General features: G+C 42.4%; 1 protein-coding gene and 1 long non-coding RNA gene across 13 annotated transcripts; one reads left to right on the top strand and one right to left on the bottom strand.

Moving 5' to 3' along the window:
• Positions 1-711: 711 nt before the first annotated feature.
• On the bottom strand, positions 712-5,285 carry LOC115144269 (uncharacterized). 3 transcript variants are annotated; one of them, XR_003865798.2, is made up of 3 exons: positions 5,034-5,285; positions 3,147-3,261; positions 712-1,710 (listed from the first exon to the last, which is right to left on the bottom strand). It is a non-coding gene; the product is annotated as an uncharacterized LOC115144269 (long non-coding RNA). The 3 variants fall into 3 exon arrangements; XR_003865797.2 differs by lacking the exon at positions 5,034-5,285 and adding an exon at positions 4,350-4,962; XR_010459333.1 differs by lacking the exon at positions 5,034-5,285 and having other exon boundaries at positions 3,147-3,670.
• On the top strand, positions 3,724-17,197 carry LOC115144268 (casein kinase I). 10 transcript variants are annotated; one of them, XR_010459331.1, is made up of 10 exons: positions 3,725-4,180; positions 9,126-9,236; positions 9,664-9,812; positions 10,047-10,275; positions 10,372-10,542; positions 10,782-10,930; positions 11,075-11,261; positions 12,389-12,461; positions 13,376-13,515; positions 15,251-17,197. XR_010459331.1 is itself a non-coding variant. In XM_029685169.2 (10 exons), the coding sequence occupies exons 1-9, from the start codon at positions 4,105-4,107 to the stop codon at positions 14,164-14,166; spliced, it is 1,263 nt and encodes a 420-aa protein (XP_029541029.2). In that variant the 5' UTR covers positions 3,727-4,104; the 3' UTR covers positions 14,167-14,186; positions 15,251-17,197. The 10 variants fall into 10 exon arrangements, 7 of the variants coding, with proteins under 7 accessions (XP_064858594.1, XP_029541029.2, XP_029541032.2 ...); XR_010459332.1 differs by lacking the exon at positions 15,251-17,197 and adding an exon at positions 14,116-14,186; XR_010459330.1 differs by lacking the exon at positions 15,251-17,197 and adding an exon at positions 14,111-14,186.
• Positions 17,198-21,664: the final 4,467 nt, after the last annotated feature.

Genomic DNA, 21,664 nt, shown 5'->3' with positions numbered 1-21,664 from the left:
TTAGGTTACCATCGGGTTTTTGGTCACCTCCTTGACCAAGGTCCTCCCCCGATTGCTCAGTTTGGCTGAGCAGCCAGCTCTAGGAAGAGTCTTGGTGTTTCCAAACTTCTTCCATTTAAGAATGAGCTAATACTCCAAAAGAGGAACAGGATCTCAAGCAGTAGAAAACGAGAGGTGCTGGAACTCATCTCCGGTGAGCTCCTGACCAATTCAAGCATTGGTAGACAGGAAACACTCCACAAAGTGTTTTTCTGAAGTTGTGTTTTGAAAGGTTAACACGTTATTCAACAGTACTGGTGTGATCCACAACAGGTGTCTAGACATGAGTGTGGGCCTATGTCCCAGAATCATTCAGTTGTCATAAATATAGATTACATGGCAGCCTATTGTTTTCATGAGGGGAAGTGCTGAAAGTATGATTGGATTAGTTTACCTCACATTGGCAGGCAAGCAGCAGGCTAAATATTTAGCCTGCTGCATTCCAACACGTGCAGCAGTGGTGTGTTTATTTGTGCATACACTAGCTAATTGTCAGGTGCTTTATAGTATAGTTGTCCTGAGTCTTGGGTCAATGAGAAAACCTTTCCACATAAGACCACATCACAAACATGCATTACTCTGTAGGCTATTAGCTGTTTGTTTGATGGGGTTAATAAAATAAAGAATGAAAAACAATTGGTTTGGCTGTATATGCAATGAAACTATTTAGGCTACAGAAAGAAATCATTTTATTAAACGTTACATCAGATTTGGCTAAATACCTAGAAACATCTTAATACTGATTAAATCTATCATGCAAGTTTCGGTTATGAAATTCTTTCTACAGCTACACACTTTTTTTCTCTCTGTTCTTTCTCTTTCCCTCCTTCTGCTCCGCGCATTGTCAAACACGTGCAGCGCACGTTACACAATCCAAACAACAACAGTGCTGCCATGTGAGTGGCCCAAACTATAGAAATTGTGCCTGAACAGCTTCAGGGATTGGTCCATATGTGACCAATCACAAAAATCACAAGCGCTCTTCAGATTAGTGGGCGTTGCCTCCAGGACTTTGACAGCTGTCATGAGTGAGAACTTGTCTGTCTGTTCCTGAGCAATACAAACATCATATTGACAATGAATCTTATTTCCATAATTTTCAATGTATGTTTTTGACATTCTTAGAAAGTTTTGAAATACAATTGACATTTACATTGTGAGAATTCTATTTTTACTCAGTTGTTGTTCAGTATGCAATATACAGTTGGAAAGTATTCAAACCCCATGACTTTTCCCACAGTTTTTTACGTTACACCCTTATTCTAAAATTTATTAAATTGCTTTTTTTCCCCTCATCAATCTACACACAATACCCCATAATGACAAAGGAAAAACAGTTTTTTAGAAATGTTTGCAAATTTGTATAAAAAAACTGAAATAACACATTTACGTAAGTATTCAGACCCTTTGCTCAGTACTTTGTGGAATCACCTTTGGCAGCGATTACAGCATAGAGTATTATTGGATATGCTATTTACTTGGCACACCTGTATTTGGGAAGTTTCTCCCATTCTTCTTTGCAGATCCTCTAAAGCTCTGTCAGGTTGGATGGGGAGTGTTGCTGCACCACTATTTTCAGGTCTCTCCAGAGATCTTCGATCGGACTTTGGCTGGGCCACTCAAGTACATTCAGAGACTTGTACCGATGCCACTCCTGAGCTGTCTTGGAACCTCAAATCAAATACACATGGTTAGCAGGTGTTATTGCGAGTGTAGCGAAATTCTTGTGCTTCTAGTTGTGCAGCAATATCTAACAAGTAATCTAACAATTCTACAACACCTAGCTAATACACACAAATTTAAATAAAGAAATGGGATAAGAATATATACATATAAATACATTGATGAGCAATGACTGAGTGACATAGGCAAGATGCAATAGATGGTATACAATACAGTATATATATATATATGTGAGATGAGTAATGAAAGACATGTAAACATTTTTAAAGTGCCATTATTAAAGTGACTAGTGATCCATTTATAAAAGTGGCCAATGATTTCAAGTTTGTATGTACGCAGCAGCCTCTCTGTTAGTGATGGCTGTTCAACAGTCTGATGGCCTTGAGATGGAAGCTATTTTTCAGTTTCTTTCGGTCCCAGCTTTGATGCACCTGTACTGATGCTTCGCCCCAGTCTGAGGTCCTGAGAGCTCTGGAGCAGGTTTCTATCAAGGATCTCTCTATACTTTGCTCCGTTCATCTTTCCCTCAATCCTGACTACTCCCAGACATTTTGTGGTACCCTTTCCCAGATCTGTGCTTTGACACAATCTTGTCTCAGACTTCTACGGACAATTCATTCGACCTCATGGCTTGGTTTTTGCTCTGACGTGCACTGTCAACTGTGGGATATATAGACCGGTGTGTGCCTTTCCAAATCACATCCAACCAATTGAATTTACCACAGATGGACTCCAATCAAGTTGTAGAAACATCTCAAGGATGATCAGTGGAAACAGGATGCACCTGAGCTCTATTTCGAGTCTCATAGCGAAGGGTCTGAATACTTACGTAAATATCCCTTCAGATAATATGTCCCAAGGAAAAGTTTGCTGCTGACCCAGTTCCCTACTTAGCAGAAATAACTGCAGTCTTCAGAGATGTTGCCGCAAGAGAGAGAGTGAGCTTATCAAACTACTTCCACCTCTCTCATGCTCCATCCACAGCAGGAAGGATATGTTTTCTTTTATGCATACAGGCTTCATCATCAGTTTTTTACTGCAGTTTGAATATTTAATTCTGAGTAGAACAAGAACTGATACTGTTCGAAAGTAATGGATGTGTCTACCAACTAATACAACCTGCAAGCTCCCCCAGCACAATAGCCAACAAACAACTAGGTCATGCAAGGTTTATGGATTCATTTGGCCTTTTTCCTGCTCCCTTACTAAATAATCCTGTATATTTAGGGTATTTTGGTCTATTCAGCCCCAGACGAGTGGCTGTGTCACAGGATTACTGAGAGAGAGCAAGACAGGACTTATCCCTGATATAACTTGTCTATCTCTATCTGTTTGTTTATGTGTGTGTGTGTGTGTGTGTGTGTGTGTGTGTGTGTGTGTGTGTTTTCATGCGTACATACGTTGGTACGCATGTGCTTGCTTACCTGTGTTTGCTTTCTGTTGTTGTCCTCTCTGTTGATTTGGCCTCAAATTCAGGTCACAGTACATCCCTGCCTTAGCCACTGTGACATCACGCCAGTGGGAGCCAAAAATCCTAACCTAATTAGGAGGAACCACATAACACCTTACATCAGTCTCTACATCCCCAATGGCACCCTAATCCCCAGTTGTCTACTTTTGACCATGACCCATAGGTCTCTGGTCAAGAGTAGTACACAAAATAAGGAATATTGTGCCATTTGGGACACTTAATGACCTTAGTTGGGGCAACTTCAACATACTGTGTGACCAGACTCTCACTTTTTTCAGTTTCACCATCATTGTCCATATTAATTTTTATAATGAAAAGACTGTAGACGTCCTGTTTATAAACATGTTAGTATGTCTTTAGTATTCTTGGGTTGATTGTTTTATTCGGTGTATCAATCTTGTCTTTCTTGATACAATGTAGGTTTAAAAACTAGAATAATTTATAATTTCCAAAGACCAATGCACCGTCCCTTTTTATGTGATCTGCGCAGGGTTGCTAGGACAAGTGATGTCACAGGCGAGTAACAGCCAGTCCACAACGGAGGACAATCCTACAGTTGGGGAAGAAGCTTCCATCAAAATCCGTCTCCATCCTGCTTCATTTCGGGAAAGAGTACATTTTAAAAAGCAAGAACATAGTCTACGCGTTCTGAGCTTTTGGCAATAGCAATATCGTTGTGTTCTGAAAAAGACATAGGTATAAAAGGGATGGTGAAAGTTGGATTGTTACAGAAGGAATTTAATAATCTTGTATTATTCAGGGTAGGGGGGCGTCTGAATAAAGGAGTTTGTATACCAGCAAAGTAAGGTGATATTTGGGGTGGTTGGGTAACCAAAGAGAGCAAAAACACCCGGGTGGATTTTTCAAAACAACACATTCTGAAGATTGCTTCGTAAGAATAACATTGAACCATGGAATTAAGAGTGGGAAACCGATACAGGCTGGGAAGGAAAATTGGAAGTGGATCCTTTGGAGACATCTATTTAGGTGAGTAACGTTAGTTAGCTAAATTCTCAACAATATTAGCTACACAATAACGTTACCGTATGCTAGTTAGTTAGCTAGCTAGGTACTGTCAATTGAACATTTAATCTAGCTAACGTTAGCTACTGTACTAGCTACCAAACACCGTCACTAACCTGATAAACTAGCTTACCGTCGCAACATTACGTTGTACTTTAACCATGTTGCTTGGATTGTGAATAACATAAAACAAGCTGTCAATTCTCAGCACCTCTTGTCCCTTTGGCAAACCAGTAACGTTAACTAGCTATATACAGTCAGTATGAGGAAATAACGTTAGAATAGCCACTAACCAGCTAACGTTATCTAGCTAAGTTAGCTTGTCAAATTGAGATGCCTCTATCCAAGCAAAGCCCATGACAGTTTCACAAAACAACAGGACAGCTAAAGCCAAGCAGGTAGGCCTAATTGTCATTATTAATACAGAGATGACTACCTAGCTAGTCAATGTAATCTGGAAACTGCTTGATTGTTATTCATGTCTACTAAAGGTTTGGTTTTCAAACAGCAATAGGCATGACCCTGCTGGATCATGGATGGATAGAGGCTTTTTAATTGATTTATTTTTTAAATAGAGTTCACTTGACAGACATACTGAAGAACAAGTCACCCACCCCAACTGAGTTTGCCAGTATACATCCCATCTGTCAAATTTCAAGGGATGAAGGGCAGTTCGCTAGCTGCAGTAGAGCTAGCCAAATACCTTGTTCTCTGCTCTGCCCTCCAGGCAGTGGCACTTGCCCACATTTTCAGGATGAAGCATAGTGAAGTTCTGAACTAGTTACCCATTTTATAGTCACAGTACACGTGTACTTACTCTCCTGTAGCTTCCATTTGTTTGCTGAGTCTTTGTTTGCTGTGGCTTTCTTAGAATTTAGGCAAGCTACTATCAATGACAGTATTTCTGTCTAGTTTAAGGTAACTTTGCTGAAATGCATTGTTGTGGCTAGTTTCAACCATTTGTCACTCAGTCTTGGCAGGGGCCAACTCCCCCTTAGCAGTTGTGTTGACTGTTGCTTGTGTGGTGCGTTTTAGTGTGTGTTTAGAGACTGGGCCCTCTGTTTTTTGCAGTGGTCCATAATCATCAGTCAGCGGTCAACTGAAATTACATTCTGATATGTTATCATCACCTCCAGGGTTTAGCTTACACATACTTTTGTCATAAAGGTCACTGAACACTTCTTGTTTTTGTATGAGTGAGTTTGAATCTTGTCATGCCATAACTGTAACTGTTGTCATAATGCTGGTATGCTTCGTGGAGTTTTCCTATGCGTAATAGGGAGGAGTATTCCTATGTTAAATGCTAAATGGGTTTTTACAGGGCCTCATAGAGTTTCTGAATTTGGTGTATGTCTTATCCTCATTGAATGCGTTTTCAGGTGACTGTAGGAATTCCTCTGGTTGAGTTGAAGCAGGAGCACATCTCGTCCAGCAACAGGGTTCGACACAATTGTCCAGCTTCTTGGCACTACTGTAGCACATGGCAGTTAGTGTATACAGCAGAAAGAGCTTATTGTTGATGGGGATGACATCTGCAAAGTTTCTAACAGCCATGTCGTTGTTTCACAAACCGTCTGTCAGATGTTTAACGCCTACTACTGCCCTACTATGTCCTGTCTGTCTGTACTAGCCTGTCACGAGTCACAGCTCCAAACCCCATCCCGCCACCTCTTCCCCTTTTCTAAACAAATAGTTCTAAACCCCATGTAAGGCCAAAGGGCTGCTTGACTTGCTTCTCAGTTGCTTGTTGTTGGATGTTTTGTTTTGAAAGGGTTGGGTCATTTGGATACTGACTGGAAACATTTTGTGGCAAATGTTATTCCCGTCTTTGAGTTGTTAAATGCACTGTTTGTGCATTTTCGGGTTCAGAGACAGTGACTGGGAAAAGTAGATGATTTCTATGTTCTTACATGGCTGCAGTTATGGTCGATATATGAATTATGTTGCACATGTATAAGTCATTAAACTTCTATAGTGCTTTTCATAGAATCTCAAAGCGCTTTAAGAACAACAAACAAGCAACATATGATGACGGGTCAACCAATCGAGGCCAAGTCAAGTATGCAGATGAGGAACTGCATGTCCAACTCCATTGAAGTTCAATGTTCCAACTCAACAGACATGAATCGTGTAGGGCTGATTAGATGTTTTTAGAGGAGTAAACCTCTAAAAGGTCATCCAGCTCACCCCACACACCACTGCTCCAAACCACTAAGGATATGGCGTGGTTGTTTCCTTTTGACACCCTAACTGGATTGTATAACCAGGCCTAGAACATCTTTATCTCTCCTAGGCTGCCTGCCTCTTCATTAAGCCTCTAGAAAATATTGAAACATTAAAACATTCTGACACCAATAGAACTATGTTGAGTTCATATAGTTTGAAGTACACATGAAGTACAATTTGTTCAAATGTTTAATTGCTAGAGCATACAGACTTGACTGCCAATTCTGTAGATTTTTTTCAATGCACATGAAGTAATCCATGTTTTGGAAGGCTAAACCATTATGAATGATGTCAGTCCTAAGTGCCCATTGTAATAGGCTTTGTAATGGGACAGACAATATAATGTCAGCGTGGGGTGGATTTTCCCCCATCCTAGGTCACCTGTGTGTTCCTGCGTACTCCTCCGGTGTCAGTTTGGGGGGGGGACACGCAGGTGTGTGGTGAACCGTCCTACACACACAGAGGGGAAGCTCCAGTCAGCTGTATTCCCCTCTCTGCTCTGCTCTCCAGTGTGGACTAATGCATTCCCCTTTATGTAACCACATGTATGATTCATTCGACATGTTATTGTGTGTGCGTGCATGGAGGTGTTAAGTAAAGTGCTTTTCAGGAGATGGTCTGAGTCATACATGGACTGTAAGCCTACTTTTGAAATGAAATGTCAGATATGAAAAGCTCCCCTGTTTCCCACTACTAACATACAGTGCAGCAAATGTGCACTTCTTCAATGCATTTAAAAAAAAATCTCATATTGCCCTTTTTTCCCACTTTGTATGAAAAGGGCCATTTGCAAGCAGCGCAAAGAGAAGTAGGCCCAGTACTAAAGTAACAGGCTAGGTGTGTTTTACATTGTAACTCTTCAAGCTGAGTCTTATGTAAACACCTTGGACCATTTTTCACATATTAAACATAATTTCATGTTCCTGGGTAATGCTCTGCTGGCCCTCTATAGCTGGTCAAGTCACTCTGAATTTATGTTTTCACTGCTGCTGGGCAGGGTCAACACAAATGACCACAGCCACAAAGTCATAATAATGGCTATTTCTAATTTATCTTCTTAAAATCTGATTTTAACCTTAACCACACTGTTGACCTCATGCCTAACTTTTTAAGACCAGAAAGCTCATTTCTGTTTATATTAATTTGTATAATATTGCCCATTTTGTATTTTTTGTCTCTGGTAACTAGTGACAACCACTGTGCAGGGAGGGATGGGCCCCGACTCACTCTCTACTCCCCTTCCCTGTTCTGTTGTCCCTTGTCTGTGCTCTTGTAGAATACTGGTTGAGGGGTGGAGATGATGTGGTTAATTATTCCTTGCCCACGAACATTCGACCACCCATCAGAGATGATTGCAATACAGTCTGCTTTCTCTATGATTTGCTTGAACTCGGTTGAACGTTGCATCCAGCAAGTTAGTAGATAAAGCCTGTCTGGTTGGAGGGGTGTGTGCTGGGTGGAGAATATTCAGAAATCTCTTCCAATCTTGCCTGTGAGCATCAGAGCTGACCCAGTTCCATACACAGCTCGAGCAAGACATTCATCAGCATTTCTCTGACTATGTTCCTCCATTGAGTCAAAAAAACTTCTGATTCCAGGAGGACCATGAGCTGTTGCTATCGATAAGGTGTCTGATTCATCATTTTCACCTCGAATAGAAGTAGAGGGACTTGTCAGAGGTTGTGAGTGCTGAGGGAACTTTATGCACTTGGCCAGCTGATTCTGCATCTTTGTTGCATTCTTCACATAGGATTATGCACAGTATTTGCAAATGTACACAGCTTTTCCTTCTACATTAGCTGTAGTGAAATGTCTCCACACATTAGATAGTGCTCGTGGCATTTTCATGTAAAGATTGGGAAGAAAATAGCAACAAAAAAACAGATACAATTCCATGTACAGATAAATAGTTAAGCAGTTAGATTAAACAACTCCTTTGTAAGATTTATTTTTATTTTTAAATGAAATATAAATGGAAACAGGTGAATTAACACTCCTCAGTTAGCAGGCTCAAGCAAGCTAAAACCCACATGGTAGCAAGAACTAACTAGCAGAATTTAACAAGTTAGAAATGATTTAAACACACTTTGCTGTAGGCTACTATTTACTAGTTAACAAAAAATCATGTATGTCATATAAAATATGTTTACCCCACCCAGTATTGTAATCAAAACTTACCAGAAAGCATGTAGTCCTTGGCTCAGACAGTGTAGTAGTGTGGGCTCAATAGCATCTCATTAGTGTGCAAGATCTTAAGAATCAGCTGTACATGTGTTGGAAGAATGAACTGTGCATGCAGAGGGTTGCAATTCCATTGAATTGGGGATAGTTTAACCAAACTTTTTCAATGAATTTAAGCAAAATTCCCGGGCTTAACTTCCCATGGAAAATGTCTGGAAAATCTTTGGAAATTTACCAGAAAATGTCTGACCCTTTGCAACCCTAGTCTGAATACTTTTTGAATGCACTGTGTATCCCCTGTCTGTGCTGCAATGCTCAGTCAGCCGGGACATGCACATCACAAGGGACCAGAGTTTCCCTTCCCTTCGTGGTCAGGAAAAAAACATCCAGGCCATAAACATTTCTAAGCATAAATCATGCTCTGTGAACCAAAATCAGTAATTGACTGCTCTCTATTCATCTCCATACATTTTTATCGATAGTCCTTCTCTTTGTCCCCCAGGCACAGACATCTCAGTGGGAGAGGAGGTGGCCATCAAGCTGGAATGTGTGAAGACCAAGCACCCACAGCTCCACATCGAGAGCAAGATCTACAAGATGATGCAGGGAGGAGGTGAGACCTGGGTCTAAACCATTATACATGGGCCTTGCTGTGGGCTCTCAGTCCTGGTCTATCTCTCCCCACTCCTCTCCTCTTTCTCTCCTATCTACCCCCTCCATTGCTCTCGTGCTCCCCCCACCCCACCTTCCCCCATGTTAATGTGGTTTTCACATCGCTGGACAAGCAGGCAGTCATCCACATGAGTCAGTCAGTCCAGTCATGCCAGCCAGCAGCCTGAGAGAGTGGACTCAGTGGAACCTGTCATCCGATCACAGAGCCAGAGAAACACCACACAGGAAATCACATTAAACCCAATACAGAATGTCATTTAAGTGAACTAGAGATGGGTTTAGAAACAGATTAACTAACCATGATTAAGTTGAAGTCATCAATTTGCTTTCCCACTTCTAACCTCCCATGTGTGTTTCTTCCATAACAGTGGGCATCCCTACAATAAAGTGGTGTGGAGCAGAGGGAGACTACAACGTGATGGTGATGGAGCTACTAGGCCCCAGTCTGGAGGACCTGTTCAACTTCTGCTCCCGCAAGTTCAGCCTCAAGACTGTCCTGCTGCTGGCTGACCAGATGGTGAGACACAACTGACGGAGCGGGTGTTCACCAACAGCATGAAATATTCCACTCTTATGCTGACTATTAGGGCCACTTGTATCTTCTGAAGTTATGACCACTATATGCTATGAAATTTGCTTGCATGTTCGCTAGCTATTATTTGTTAGCAGATTAGAAGCGCAAAGTAAAGCGCTCCAGGAGGAGTAGTGTCCACTCCTGCTCTTATGTATGTGAAAAAAAACTATTTTTCAGATCAGCCGTATTGAGTACATCCACTCTAAGAACTTCATCCACAGAGATGTGAAGCCTGACAACTTCCTGATGGGCCTGGGCAAGAAGGGCAACCTGGTGTACATCATTGACTTTGGGCTGGCCAAGAAGTACCGCGACGCCCGCACACACCAGCACATCCCCTACCGCGAGAACAAGAACCTGACCGGCACGGCACGCTACGCATCCATCAACACACACCTGGGGATAGGTAGGTTGCATACACACACCTGGACATTGATCTCACACACACACTATTCAAACAGGGCCAGTGTGTGACTTTCTCCTTCCCTCCCTCTCTCTACAGAGCAGTCTCGTCGTGATGACCTGGAGTCTCTTGGTTACGTCCTGATGTACTTCAACCTGGGCTCTCTGCCCTGGCAGGGCCTCAAGGCCGCCACCAAGAGGCAGAAGTACGAACGCATCAGTGAGAAGAAGATGTCCACCCCTATCGAGGTGCTCTGCAAGGGATACCCCTGTAAGTAGTCTGATTTATCATTCCTGGTTTTAGCATAGTTGATTTGTAAAAACACACTCCTACTCTGTGCTTAGGTATGGATATCTATGACAGTGTAGGATTGTCTTTGTCCATTTGATTGTCTGTGATGTTTCTGTACCTCTTCAGAGGCCATGCTGTGACCCTGTAAAATAAAAGATGAAGTAATTTCCCTACAGGATGATAATAAAGGATTCTAACACTTTTCTCCCTCCTCACAGCGGAGTTCTCCACCTACCTGAACTTCTGTCGCTCTCTGCGGTTCGATGACAAGCCGGACTACTCGTACCTGAGACAGCTGTTCAGAAACCTGTTCCACAGACAAGGCTTCTCCTACGACTACGTCTTTGACTGGAACATGCTCAAGTTTGTGAGTACTGCCTCTATTCATTGTTGATTAACAATCTATTAAACATATACTGTTTTTATTGCACATCTTAATAATCCTCTTAACAATTAGCCAATGGTACCTCAGTGGCAGTTTTCTGATCTAGTCTCCATTTCTACCCCTCTGACTGCCCCTAATTCCAAGGGGGCCAACCGTGCAGCGGAGGAGGCGGAGCGGGAGCGGAGGGACAGAGAGGATAGGCTGAGACACGGCAGAAACCCTGGGGCCAGGGGACTCCCGGCCGCCTCAGGACGACCCCGAGGAACACAGGATCCGGCGCCACCTACACCCCTCACACCCACCTCACACACAGGTTAGTGTCTCTCTCTCTCTCACACTTTGATATATGGTTTACATAATAATGTTATTGTCTCTTGTCATGGTTGGTCAGGAAGTACAGTGGGGCAAAAAAGTATTTAAACCACAGCCATCATGTTTCCCAGCATGCTCAATGCAGGTGATTTAAAAAATAAATAAAACATTTGTGGGGGGAGGTTTTGTACATTGATTAATGTTGTGCTACTCAAATATAAATTCCATACATTTTTCTAAACTAATCCAATGTGTTACTTGGATGTATTGCACACATTACTGAAATGGTTGTCAATTTTAAATGCATTTGATACTCTCATATTTTAGTCTTCCCAACCCTGGCAGTCATTCTGAATAAAAGTTGAGTGAATACAAATTCCTAATGTTGATGTTCCCACTCTGGCTGAATTCCAATTGGAATTACACATTACTTTGCAAGCCATCATAAATGTGAATTTCAGGCCTGATGTGGCCTGTAAACCATGTGTTTACAGGCCACATAAGGGACTAGTATGAAGTATGTACAGTGGAGCAAAAAAGTATTTAGTCAGCCACCAATTGTGCAAGTTCTCCCACTTAAAAAGATGAGAGGCCTGTAATTTTCATCATAGGTACACTTCAACTACAACAGACAAAATGAGGGAAAACAATCCAGAAAATCACATTGTAGGATTTTTAATGAATTTATTTGCAAATTATGGTGGAAAATAAGTATTTGGTCAATAACAAAAGTTTATCTCAATACTTTGTTATATACCCTTTGTTAGCAATGACAGAGGTCAAACGTTTTCTGTAAGTCTTGACAAGGTTTTCACACACTGTTGCTGGTATTTTGGCCCATTCCTCCATGCAGATCTCCTCTAGAGCAGGGCTGTTGCTGGGCAACACAGACTTTCAACTCCCTCCAAAGATTTTCTATGGGGTTGAGATCTGGAGACTGGCTAGGCCACTCCAGGACCTTGAAATGCTTCTTACGAAGCCACTCCTTCGTTGCCCGGGCGGTGTGTTTGGGATCATTGTCATGCTGAAAGACCCAGCCACGTTTCATCTTCAATGCCCTTGCTGATGGAAGGAGGTTTTCACTCATTCTCACGATACATGGCCCCATTCCTTCTTTCCTTTACACAGATCAGTCGTCCTGGTCCCTTTGCAGAAAAACAGCCCCAAAGCATGATGTTTCCACCCCCATGCTTCACAGTAGGTATGGTGTTCTTTGGATGCAACTCAGCATTATTTGTCCTCCAAACACGACGAGTTGAGTTTTTACCAAAAAGTTATATTTTGGTTTCATCTGACCATATGACATTCTCCCAATCTTCTTCTGGATCATCCAAATGCTCTCTAGCAAACTTCAGACGGGCCTGGACATGTACTGGCTTAAGCAGGGGGACACGTCTGGCACTGCAGGATTTGAGTCCCTGGCGGCGTAGTGTGTTACTGATGGTAGGCTTTGTTACTTTGGTCCCAGCTCTCTGCAGGTCATTCACTAGGCCCCCCCATGTGGTTCTGGGATTTTTGTTCACCGTTCTTGTGATCATTTTGGCCCCAAGGGGTGAGATCTTGCGTGGAGCCCCAGATCGAGGGAGATGATCAGTGGTCTTGTATGTCTTCCATTTCCTAATAATTGCTCCCACAGTTGATTTCTTCAAACCAAGCTGCTTACCTATTGCAGATTCAGTCTTCCCAGCCTGGTGCAGGTCTACAATTGTGTTTCTGGTGTCCTTTGACAGCTCTTTGGTCTTGGCCATAGTGGAGTTTGGAGTGTGACTGTTTGAGGTTGTGGACAGGTGTCTTTTATACTGATAACAAGTTCAAACAGGACAGAGGAGCCTCTTAAAGAAGAAGTTACAGGTCTGTGAGAGCCAGAAATCTTGCTTGTTTGTAGGTGACCAAATACTTACTTTTCACCATAATTTGCAAATAAATTCATAAAAAATCCTACAATGTGATTTTTCTGGATTTTTTTTCTCATTTTGTCTGTCATAGTTGAAGTGTACCTATGATGAAAATTACAGGCCTCTCTCATCTTTTTAAGTGGGAGAACTTGCACAATTGGTGGCTGACTAAATACTTTTTTGCCCCACTGTATTTGTTTCTCCTTTCTCTCTCCTCTAGCCAACATGTCTCCACGACCGGCGTCCGGTATGGAACGAGAGAGAAAAGTGAGCATGCGGCTTCACCGGGGAGCTCCCGTTAACGTCTCCTCGTCCGACCTGACGGGACACCAGGACACCTCTCGCATGTCCACCTCACAGGTACAAGCTCGTCCCAACCCCAGATGCACCCCCTCGGCCCTCACCAGAACACCCCTGACCTCATACGACCACCGCCCATCATGACCCACCCCTCCAGAGGAATATGGAGAACAGAACCAATAAAGTTGTCTATAGTCAAAACCTAAACGGGAATGTCTCTTGACTTTGGATCTCAATAAGGAGTAGCTAGCTGTAAGTCTAGGAATGCATCAGTAAGGCCTGGCTTGCATCAACATGATTCAAGACATGAATAAACATGAAGATGTTTATTGGAGGGAGGCACTTCAACTAGCTAAGTAAAGGGCCCTGGCTTTAGTCTGCCAAACAAGACTAAAGGAAAATATGCACAGAAGGAAATTCACCCCAGGATTGAGGGTACTGAAGAGGACACTATAATGAAATATCCCCACTCTCCTTAGGCAACATCGCCCTATTCTCCTTGGCGATCTCTTTACGTTTCCACCAGGTGATCATGAGAGTTGTAGTTTTTATCTCCCACACATTGGTGTGTTATAGTAAGCATGCCATACTACAGACCCAGATCCAGTTGTCTTGACTTGACCTATGGCCTTCTCTCTCCCTCCCCTAACCTCAGAATAGCATTCCCTTCGACAATCACGCCAACTAGATGCTCGCCATATCTTTGTGTGATGGCCCGATGGCCACACTGGGTGAGTCCCGCTGAGGCTGGCGCTGGGTTCTAAAGTACCAGGGATGCACACCTCCAGTCCTAATGGGAAGTACTGTCTGTCTGCAGGCTCTCGTTCCTCTCTGATATACGCTATGAAAGGGAGTTGAGACAAGTAGCTTCAATGTTAACAGCTGATGACAAAAGGAACTACTTTTTGTTAGTCAGCTGGCCAGCCTATTCCCTTTCATAGCGTATTGATCATTCAATGAGCCTGACTTGCCAGGTCCTATTGGACCAGATGCCTCAGTTATTCTGATGCATCTGACACTGTCTCCCTTGAGAACTGGAGCGGTGCATTCCAACCTTGTGATAACAAACCAACGTGTGGAACCAGTGTTTCTGCTATTTCTGGCTGTTACCCTACCTAGCTCTGTGACCTATCCTCAGCACAGTGCTTGTGACTTGTTGCAGTGGTTGGACTGTGGTGATGCCTGTCTGACATTCTCCAGCATGTGACTGCATTGGTTCCTATCCTGCTCCTAACTCCCCAGTCTTACCTATAGAGGGGTGGGTGTGTGTCCTTCAAACCCTTGTCTCCCTTGGCTTTTACCACTGCTCAATGCTGCATGGTTTTTCATAGGTCTCTGGAAATTATCACCAAGCTAAAGTTTAGATTTGCTATGTTTGAAAGCATATACTGCATTTTGTTTTCTTGTTCTGATGAGTGAATGACACACCAGACTGAGGCCATGTGGCCCATAGCTGCTTGCCTTCATCTCTCACACTATGTATCACCCTCAGCATATCTTCTGCACTACATGGAAATACTGCTGTTTCTGCTGAGCAATGTGACAATATTCATCTATTGTCAGGCCTTCATGCATGATATGGTTTTGAAACGTCTGATGTTTCAAGTCTGGTATTTTTATTTCAACTTAAGTGCAGTGTTGTGTAGATGAAATAGAGTAATAATGTAAGTATAGTTCAGTATATTTAATGATAAGATGGAGATTGCATGCAGAGAAGCGAAAGTAGAGATCCCCGCCTGCTGTAAATGTATGAGAGTATAAAAGTTAACCCCTCCCCTCTCTCTTCTCCCCTCAGTTGGTGTCTGGCATGATTCCTGGTGGCCTCCACTCTGCAGCGCCTCGATGAGACAAGACCCACAATGCCACTGGCACAGCAGAGGACTGCACCAAGCCTGGCTCAACCAATCGGCAGCCAGCTCGTTAGCTACTACAGAAAACATCGGAAGACCACCTCTCTCCTGACCTGGCAGTGTCTGGTTGTTCCTTTCTTTCACACTAGTTATCTTGTTCCTTGCCCACTCGGTCTCTCTCTCCCTCTATGCTCTCTTTCTAGCTTTCTCTGTACTCTCTCAATTGTTTCGATAAAAAAACTTGGAAATAAGTACCACATCTGCGACCTCTTTTCCCAGAGACATTTTCCATGCCTGTGCAGAGACTGGTCTTGGCTGTGATGGCGATCTAACCGAGTTCTTTTAAGACCGAAACGACAAACGGAACAACAACAACTGCCACCGTGGTTACTACTCCTCATCCATGGCACGTTGTCAATAAAGACACTCATTTCTACTCCCACTGTACATTACTACATAATAAATCTGATATGAAAAGAGCTGATCCAAGATTGAGGCTCTGTTTTAAATGGGTCGTTTTGGGTGTACTGCTTTTCATTTGTACTTTACAGATCTGTTTTCTCTGACCACCAGCTGGTTTTCTATTGTTTTCACAGCTCTGGTCTGTAACTCTAAAGCCATTTGTAATACATACTATTTGCATGTTTTAACACTCAGCCTCCCTTTGAACTGCTGATATGTAGGGTTTTAACTCTAAATCACATCTGAAATTCTCATCTGTATTTCTAGATGGGGTTTTATGGTCAAAGTTGCTCAAGTTGTAGATGTATAGGAGGGCCCCGTAAAGGTTTCCTTTTCTCCCCAACCAAGACAGTCTCTCATGGACTACTGTACAGATCTACATGCTCATTTCCTGTTATTTGTAATATTTCTAAGCTGTGAAATACATGTAATATAGATGTTTACTTTTTGAGGTGAATTTGGGTTGGGTTTCTTAAATTGGGTCTGCTCAAAAGTGTGAAATCACTGTCCTATAATCGGTCTGGTTCGGTCCAGTTTTGGGCTGTCATAATCATTGTCCGTGCCCAGGCTTGTGCTGCGTCTGTCCAAAAAGATGAAGTGCAGGATTGTTTTAGTTGGAGTGCCTCAAATTCACAAAAATTGAGAGCACTCACACAGAGACTTATCAGTGTCAGTTTAAAATAGCAGCCATTTAACAATGATTTTGTTTTATTGATTGTGAACTTACATTTTTATATTTTCTTATTGTCTCCATGATGTGAACACTGGTGTTATTTTGACATGTTTTGAGAAATAAAATGGTGCTGCACTGATGTGGCTACAAGCAGAGGCACGTGCACTTAACATCTGTGTTTACTTTGTATCTCCTGATAAATTAACCGATTGACACTTCTCTTGGGTGGGCTATGGTCTTTGACGTTCAACTCAATGGTCGCGTTACCCTGTTCAGACGTTGCATGCATCAACCAATGATTGCGTGCCACATCGACTGCTGTCGGGCACGAGATCGCTATAACATCTGGTTAGCTGATACGTTAAATACGTATCCATGCTTTGTAAGATCTGACATGCTTCAGCAACACCTGGACAGAGTAACGCGCCAAATCTCTACTGATCTTCAGCAAAGAGTGTGGAGCAAGAGTTTGGGATATTCAACTCAACCTCAGTCAGCAAATGTTTTATTTTTTGGGTCTGCACAGCCTAATCGTTACCATGGTTCACCCCTATAGAACCATTTTAATGCAGGCCTGATTCCTGACTAGTCATTTTATCCTATGGTTTAACCCATGGGCAGTTTGGTCAATCACTGACTCACCCTTCTATGTGTAATTAACTAAGCTACCAGCTCTGAAATAATATGACTTTCTCTCATTTGTATTTGCCACTGTATTTGTGTACTTTAAAAACTGTAAATAAATGAAGTACTTGTACTCTGTGTGCTTTCATTTTCAAACGTGGAAAGAAAAGGTATATATAGTTAATATATTTGATGTCTTAACCTGTGTGCAGACTACCACTAGACGTGCACACTGCAATTGTCCTACGCTGGAGACCTGGGGGGAAGACCTAACCCAGGGAACCCTAACCAAAAAGGCCGCAGACCGGAAGCAGTGGGGCTCTCTTGTGGATGCCTCAAGACAAAAAGAGGATTTAATAAATTAGTAAATGTCTATCACCCTATATTGGAGATTATCTCCTAGATCAGGGGTATTGCTCTGTTTTACCTGACACCTTTTGTCTTAGGTCTAAATGAGTCCTTGATTAGAGGGGAAGAATGAGGAAAAAAAGAAAAAAAATCATTATCCTACTAAAATACAAACCATGCCTGTTTTGGCCAAAAGAGTGTGAGAAAAGGTTGTGTTACGCCCAAAGACCCTTAGAGGGCGTTATTAGACAGCCTTGAACGCTCTCAAGGGGTATACTACAATGCACAATCAATGCCTTAGCCAGCTAACTTTGATAAACAACCAGAAATAAACACTTGATTTTCCTGCTTCGTTAAGAAAGCTAAACATGTGTTCGGTTGTTGAGTCAATTAGACCGTGCCCATTTCAAGCTTATCGTTCAAAAAAAGTCCAAAGTGATTTCAGAATATTCAGGCAAGATAACTGGCTAACTCCTTGGTCTTGCTTTGTAGTACACCCTCAGATGCTGTACCTCAGGGGAAAAAACATGATTCAGTCAACTGAGATACACTATAAATTGTGTTAATTAATAATGGTTCTTAATCCCATTTGAAGTGATTAAGGGCCGTTGTTGATTTGGCATAGCGCTACCACCAATACACTACCCCCAGCTAGGGTTCTGTACAACACAAATCTTGCCTAAGATGATTGGAGAGTTGGCCTAACATGTATGTGTGTTTTATTACATACCCATTAAGGCATTTGAAGAGTCAACCACCATTAAAGCACTTTCTCCAAATAATAGATTTATTAGGTTGGCATAGCAACACGTCAACTACACAGTATCTCAGAAAGATAGGTAATTGAATAAATCCGCAAGTTTTACAATCAACAAATACCCAGCAGAGGGTGCTCATGGACATGATTGTGTATTTGAGGTTTTGTGTCTGTATATCTAGAATTCATAAATACAAAGAGCTCACAAAGACAGGCAGAACAAGATACAATCAGAGGATAGGACAATACTGACTACACACAGTTTTACAAGTGCAAAGCGAACCTTTGTAGAGCAGAGCAATGTGTGTTTGGCTGAGATAAGTGGTAAACTTGTCATCAACTGACTTCATTGTAATAGAGAATTCAACAGTTGACAAAAATATCAAAATACTAAACTCCCTTTTTCAGGACCCTGTCTTTCAAAGATAATTCGTAAAAATCGAAATAACTTCACAGATCTTCATTGTAAAGGGTTTAAACACTGTTTCCCATGCTTGTTCAATGAACAATAAACAATTAATGAACATGCACCTGTGGAACGGTCGTTAAGACACTAACATGCTGACCAGACTGGACACGTCGCGTGCGCGAGCGTCGCACTGCTCGTGCGCGCCAACGAGCGTCTGTGTTGCCAAGGGCTAAAATAGAAGTCATTCCTATTTCTGACGCAGAACCAGGCTGGACTGAGGGCTTGTAGGCCTGTTGTAAGGCAGGTCCTCACCAGACATCACCGGCAACAACGTCACCTATGGGCACAAACCCACCGTCGCTGGACCAGACGTGACTGGCAAAAAGTCCTCCACACTGACGAGTCACGGTTTTGTCTCACCAGGGGTGATGGTCGGATTCACGTTTATTGTCGAAGGAATGAGCGTTACACTGAGGCCTGTACTCTGGAGCGGGATCGATTTGGAGGTGGAGGGTCCATCATGGTCTGGGGCGGTGTGTCACAGCATCATTGGACTGAGCTTGTTGTTATTGCAGGCAATCTCAACGCTGTGCGTTACAGGGAAGACATCCCCCTCGTGGTACCCTTCCCGCAGGCTCATCCTGACATGACCCTCCAGCATGACAATAGCACCAGCCATACTGCTCATTCTGTGCGTGATTTCCTGCAAGACAGGAATATCAGTGTTCTGCCACGGCCAGTGAAGAGCCCGGATCTCAATCCCATTGAGCACGTCTGGGACCTGTTGGATCGGAGGGTGAGGGCTAGGGCCATTCCCCCCAGAAATGTCTGGGAACTTGCAGGTGCCTTGGTGGAAGAGTGGGGTAACATTTCACAGCAAGAACTGGCAAATCTGGTGCAGTCCATGAGATGCACTGCAGTACTTAATGCAGCTGGTGGCCACACCAGATACTGACTGTTACTTTTGATTTTGACCCCCCTTTATTCAGGGACACATTATTTCATTTCTGTTGGTCACATGTCTGTGGAACTTGTTCAGTTCATGCCTCAGTTGTTGAATCTTATGTTCATACAAATATTTACACATGTTAAGTTTGCTGAAAATAAACGCAGTTGACAGTGACAGGACGTTTCTTTTTTTGCTGAGTTTATTCTAGTATTGGGTAATCAGCTCTTTATATGGCCATATTCAATTTCACAGCAGTCAATGTGTCAGGTTTAATAAAGAACTACTATACACTGAGTATACCAAACAGAGAACCTTCCAAATATTGATTTGCACCCCCCCCCCCCCCCCTCTTTTTTGCCCAAAGGAACAGCCTCAATTCGTTGGGGCATGGACTCTACATGGTGTCAAAAGCGTTCCACAGGCATATGTCAAGTTGGCTGGATGTCCTTTGGCCGGTGGACTATTCCAGCGCTGCAGTTCTTGACACACTCAAACCGGTGCCCATAGCACCTACTCTGTTCAAAGGCACTTCAATCTTTTGTCTTGCCCATTCACCCTCTGAATAGCACATATAAACAATCCAGGTCTCAATTGTCTCAAGGCTTAAAAATCCTTCTTGAACACCTCCACTGATTGAAGTGGATTTAACAGGTAACATCAATAAGGAATTATAGCTTTGACCTGGATTCACCTGGTTAGTCTGTCATGGAAAGAGCAGGTGTTCTTAATATTTTGTATACTTCGTGTATAAAATAGGTTGTCCTCCATATTACAAATGTGGGTTGGACTGGGCTGGGGTTTAGCTATGATGCTTAGCTATGTCACATGTTAAGGGATCCCCTTTTCTGATTTAAAAAGATCCTGACAGTTGTGACCAAACAAAACCCTGCACGTTTAGATACACCAACAATACAAAACAGTATTTTTGTAGACTCCCATCTGTAGACTGCCAATATTCTTACTCCACTTCTCAGCATAAACAGACAGATGCTTCAATTTTTTTTTCAAAACACTTGGTATTTGAAACAAACAGCATTCTAGCAGCCACATGACACGTTGATATCCTCCGTATTAGAACTGTCCATCTCAACGTGGTTTACCAGACAAACACAGCTGTAACAAAGTCCTTACATTTGAAGACAGAGAAATACATGTAAAATTAGGCTTAATTAACTTGTATAGATATGTGTAACTCAGCAGTTCATGGAGTAAAATATATTTGTATTAGAAACTAAGAAGCATGTTAGGTTACTGGCTGAAGATGTGTTGTTCATTGAAAGAAACAAGTGATATTTATCTCAACATTGAGATGCTCTCATAACATTTCACCAAGCACTTAGACCTTACTGTAACAAGTAAAATGTACTCGGTAATATTTTACCCATACAAGTTAAAGGCCCAGTGCAGTCAAAAACGTGATACCTGTGTTTTTATATATCCATCTCCGCATTAAGAGGTTGGAGTAATACTGTGAAAATTATGATAATGCCCTTTTTAAATGTAAGAGTGGTTTGAAAAGACCACCTGAAATTGCAGCCTGTAGTTTGGGTCTGCCTGGTGACATCACGAGGCAGTAAATTAGTTAGACCAATAAGAGTTCCAAACCTCTACAACAGCTAGTTTCCCCCTCCGACAGTCCTTAGCACAATTCTTGCTTGAGAATTTTTTCTTTGCTGAAGAAGCTATTTTTTCAATTTTTTATTTTCAATTAAGAATTTGAGCATGCTTCTCAGTCCAATTCTAAGCCTATTCTGGGTTCGGAAAACCAGCTCGATGTCTTAAAAACAATATTTTTTAACAAGGCAAGTCCATTAATAAGAACTAATTCTTATTTGCAATGACGGCCTACCCCGGGCCAATCACGGCCGGTTGTGATAAAGCCTGGAATTGAACCAAGCTCTGTAGTGACGCCTCTAGCACTGAGATGCAGTGCCTTAGACTGCTGCGCCTACAGAGATGTTTGTCTTTGAAGAGAAGTCACTTCAAGATTAGGCAGTGACAAGTATTGGTTAGTTCAAGGTTTCGTGTGTACGCTATGGGCACAGCAGTGTGTGTTTGCGGCAGTGCGATTCTAGATAACATTTAATAATGTTCCTCCTGCTGTGCCTGCTGGTCTGTATACAGCAAATTCTCCAGT

This window comes from Oncorhynchus nerka, linkage group LG16 (assembly GCF_034236695.1).
Source record: "Oncorhynchus nerka isolate Pitt River linkage group LG16, Oner_Uvic_2.0, whole genome shotgun sequence".
Lineage (NCBI taxonomy): Eukaryota > Metazoa > Chordata > Actinopteri > Salmoniformes > Salmonidae > Oncorhynchus > Oncorhynchus nerka.
Note: the sequence above shows the minus strand (reverse complement) of the source record. Positions and strands in the feature narration are given on the sequence as shown.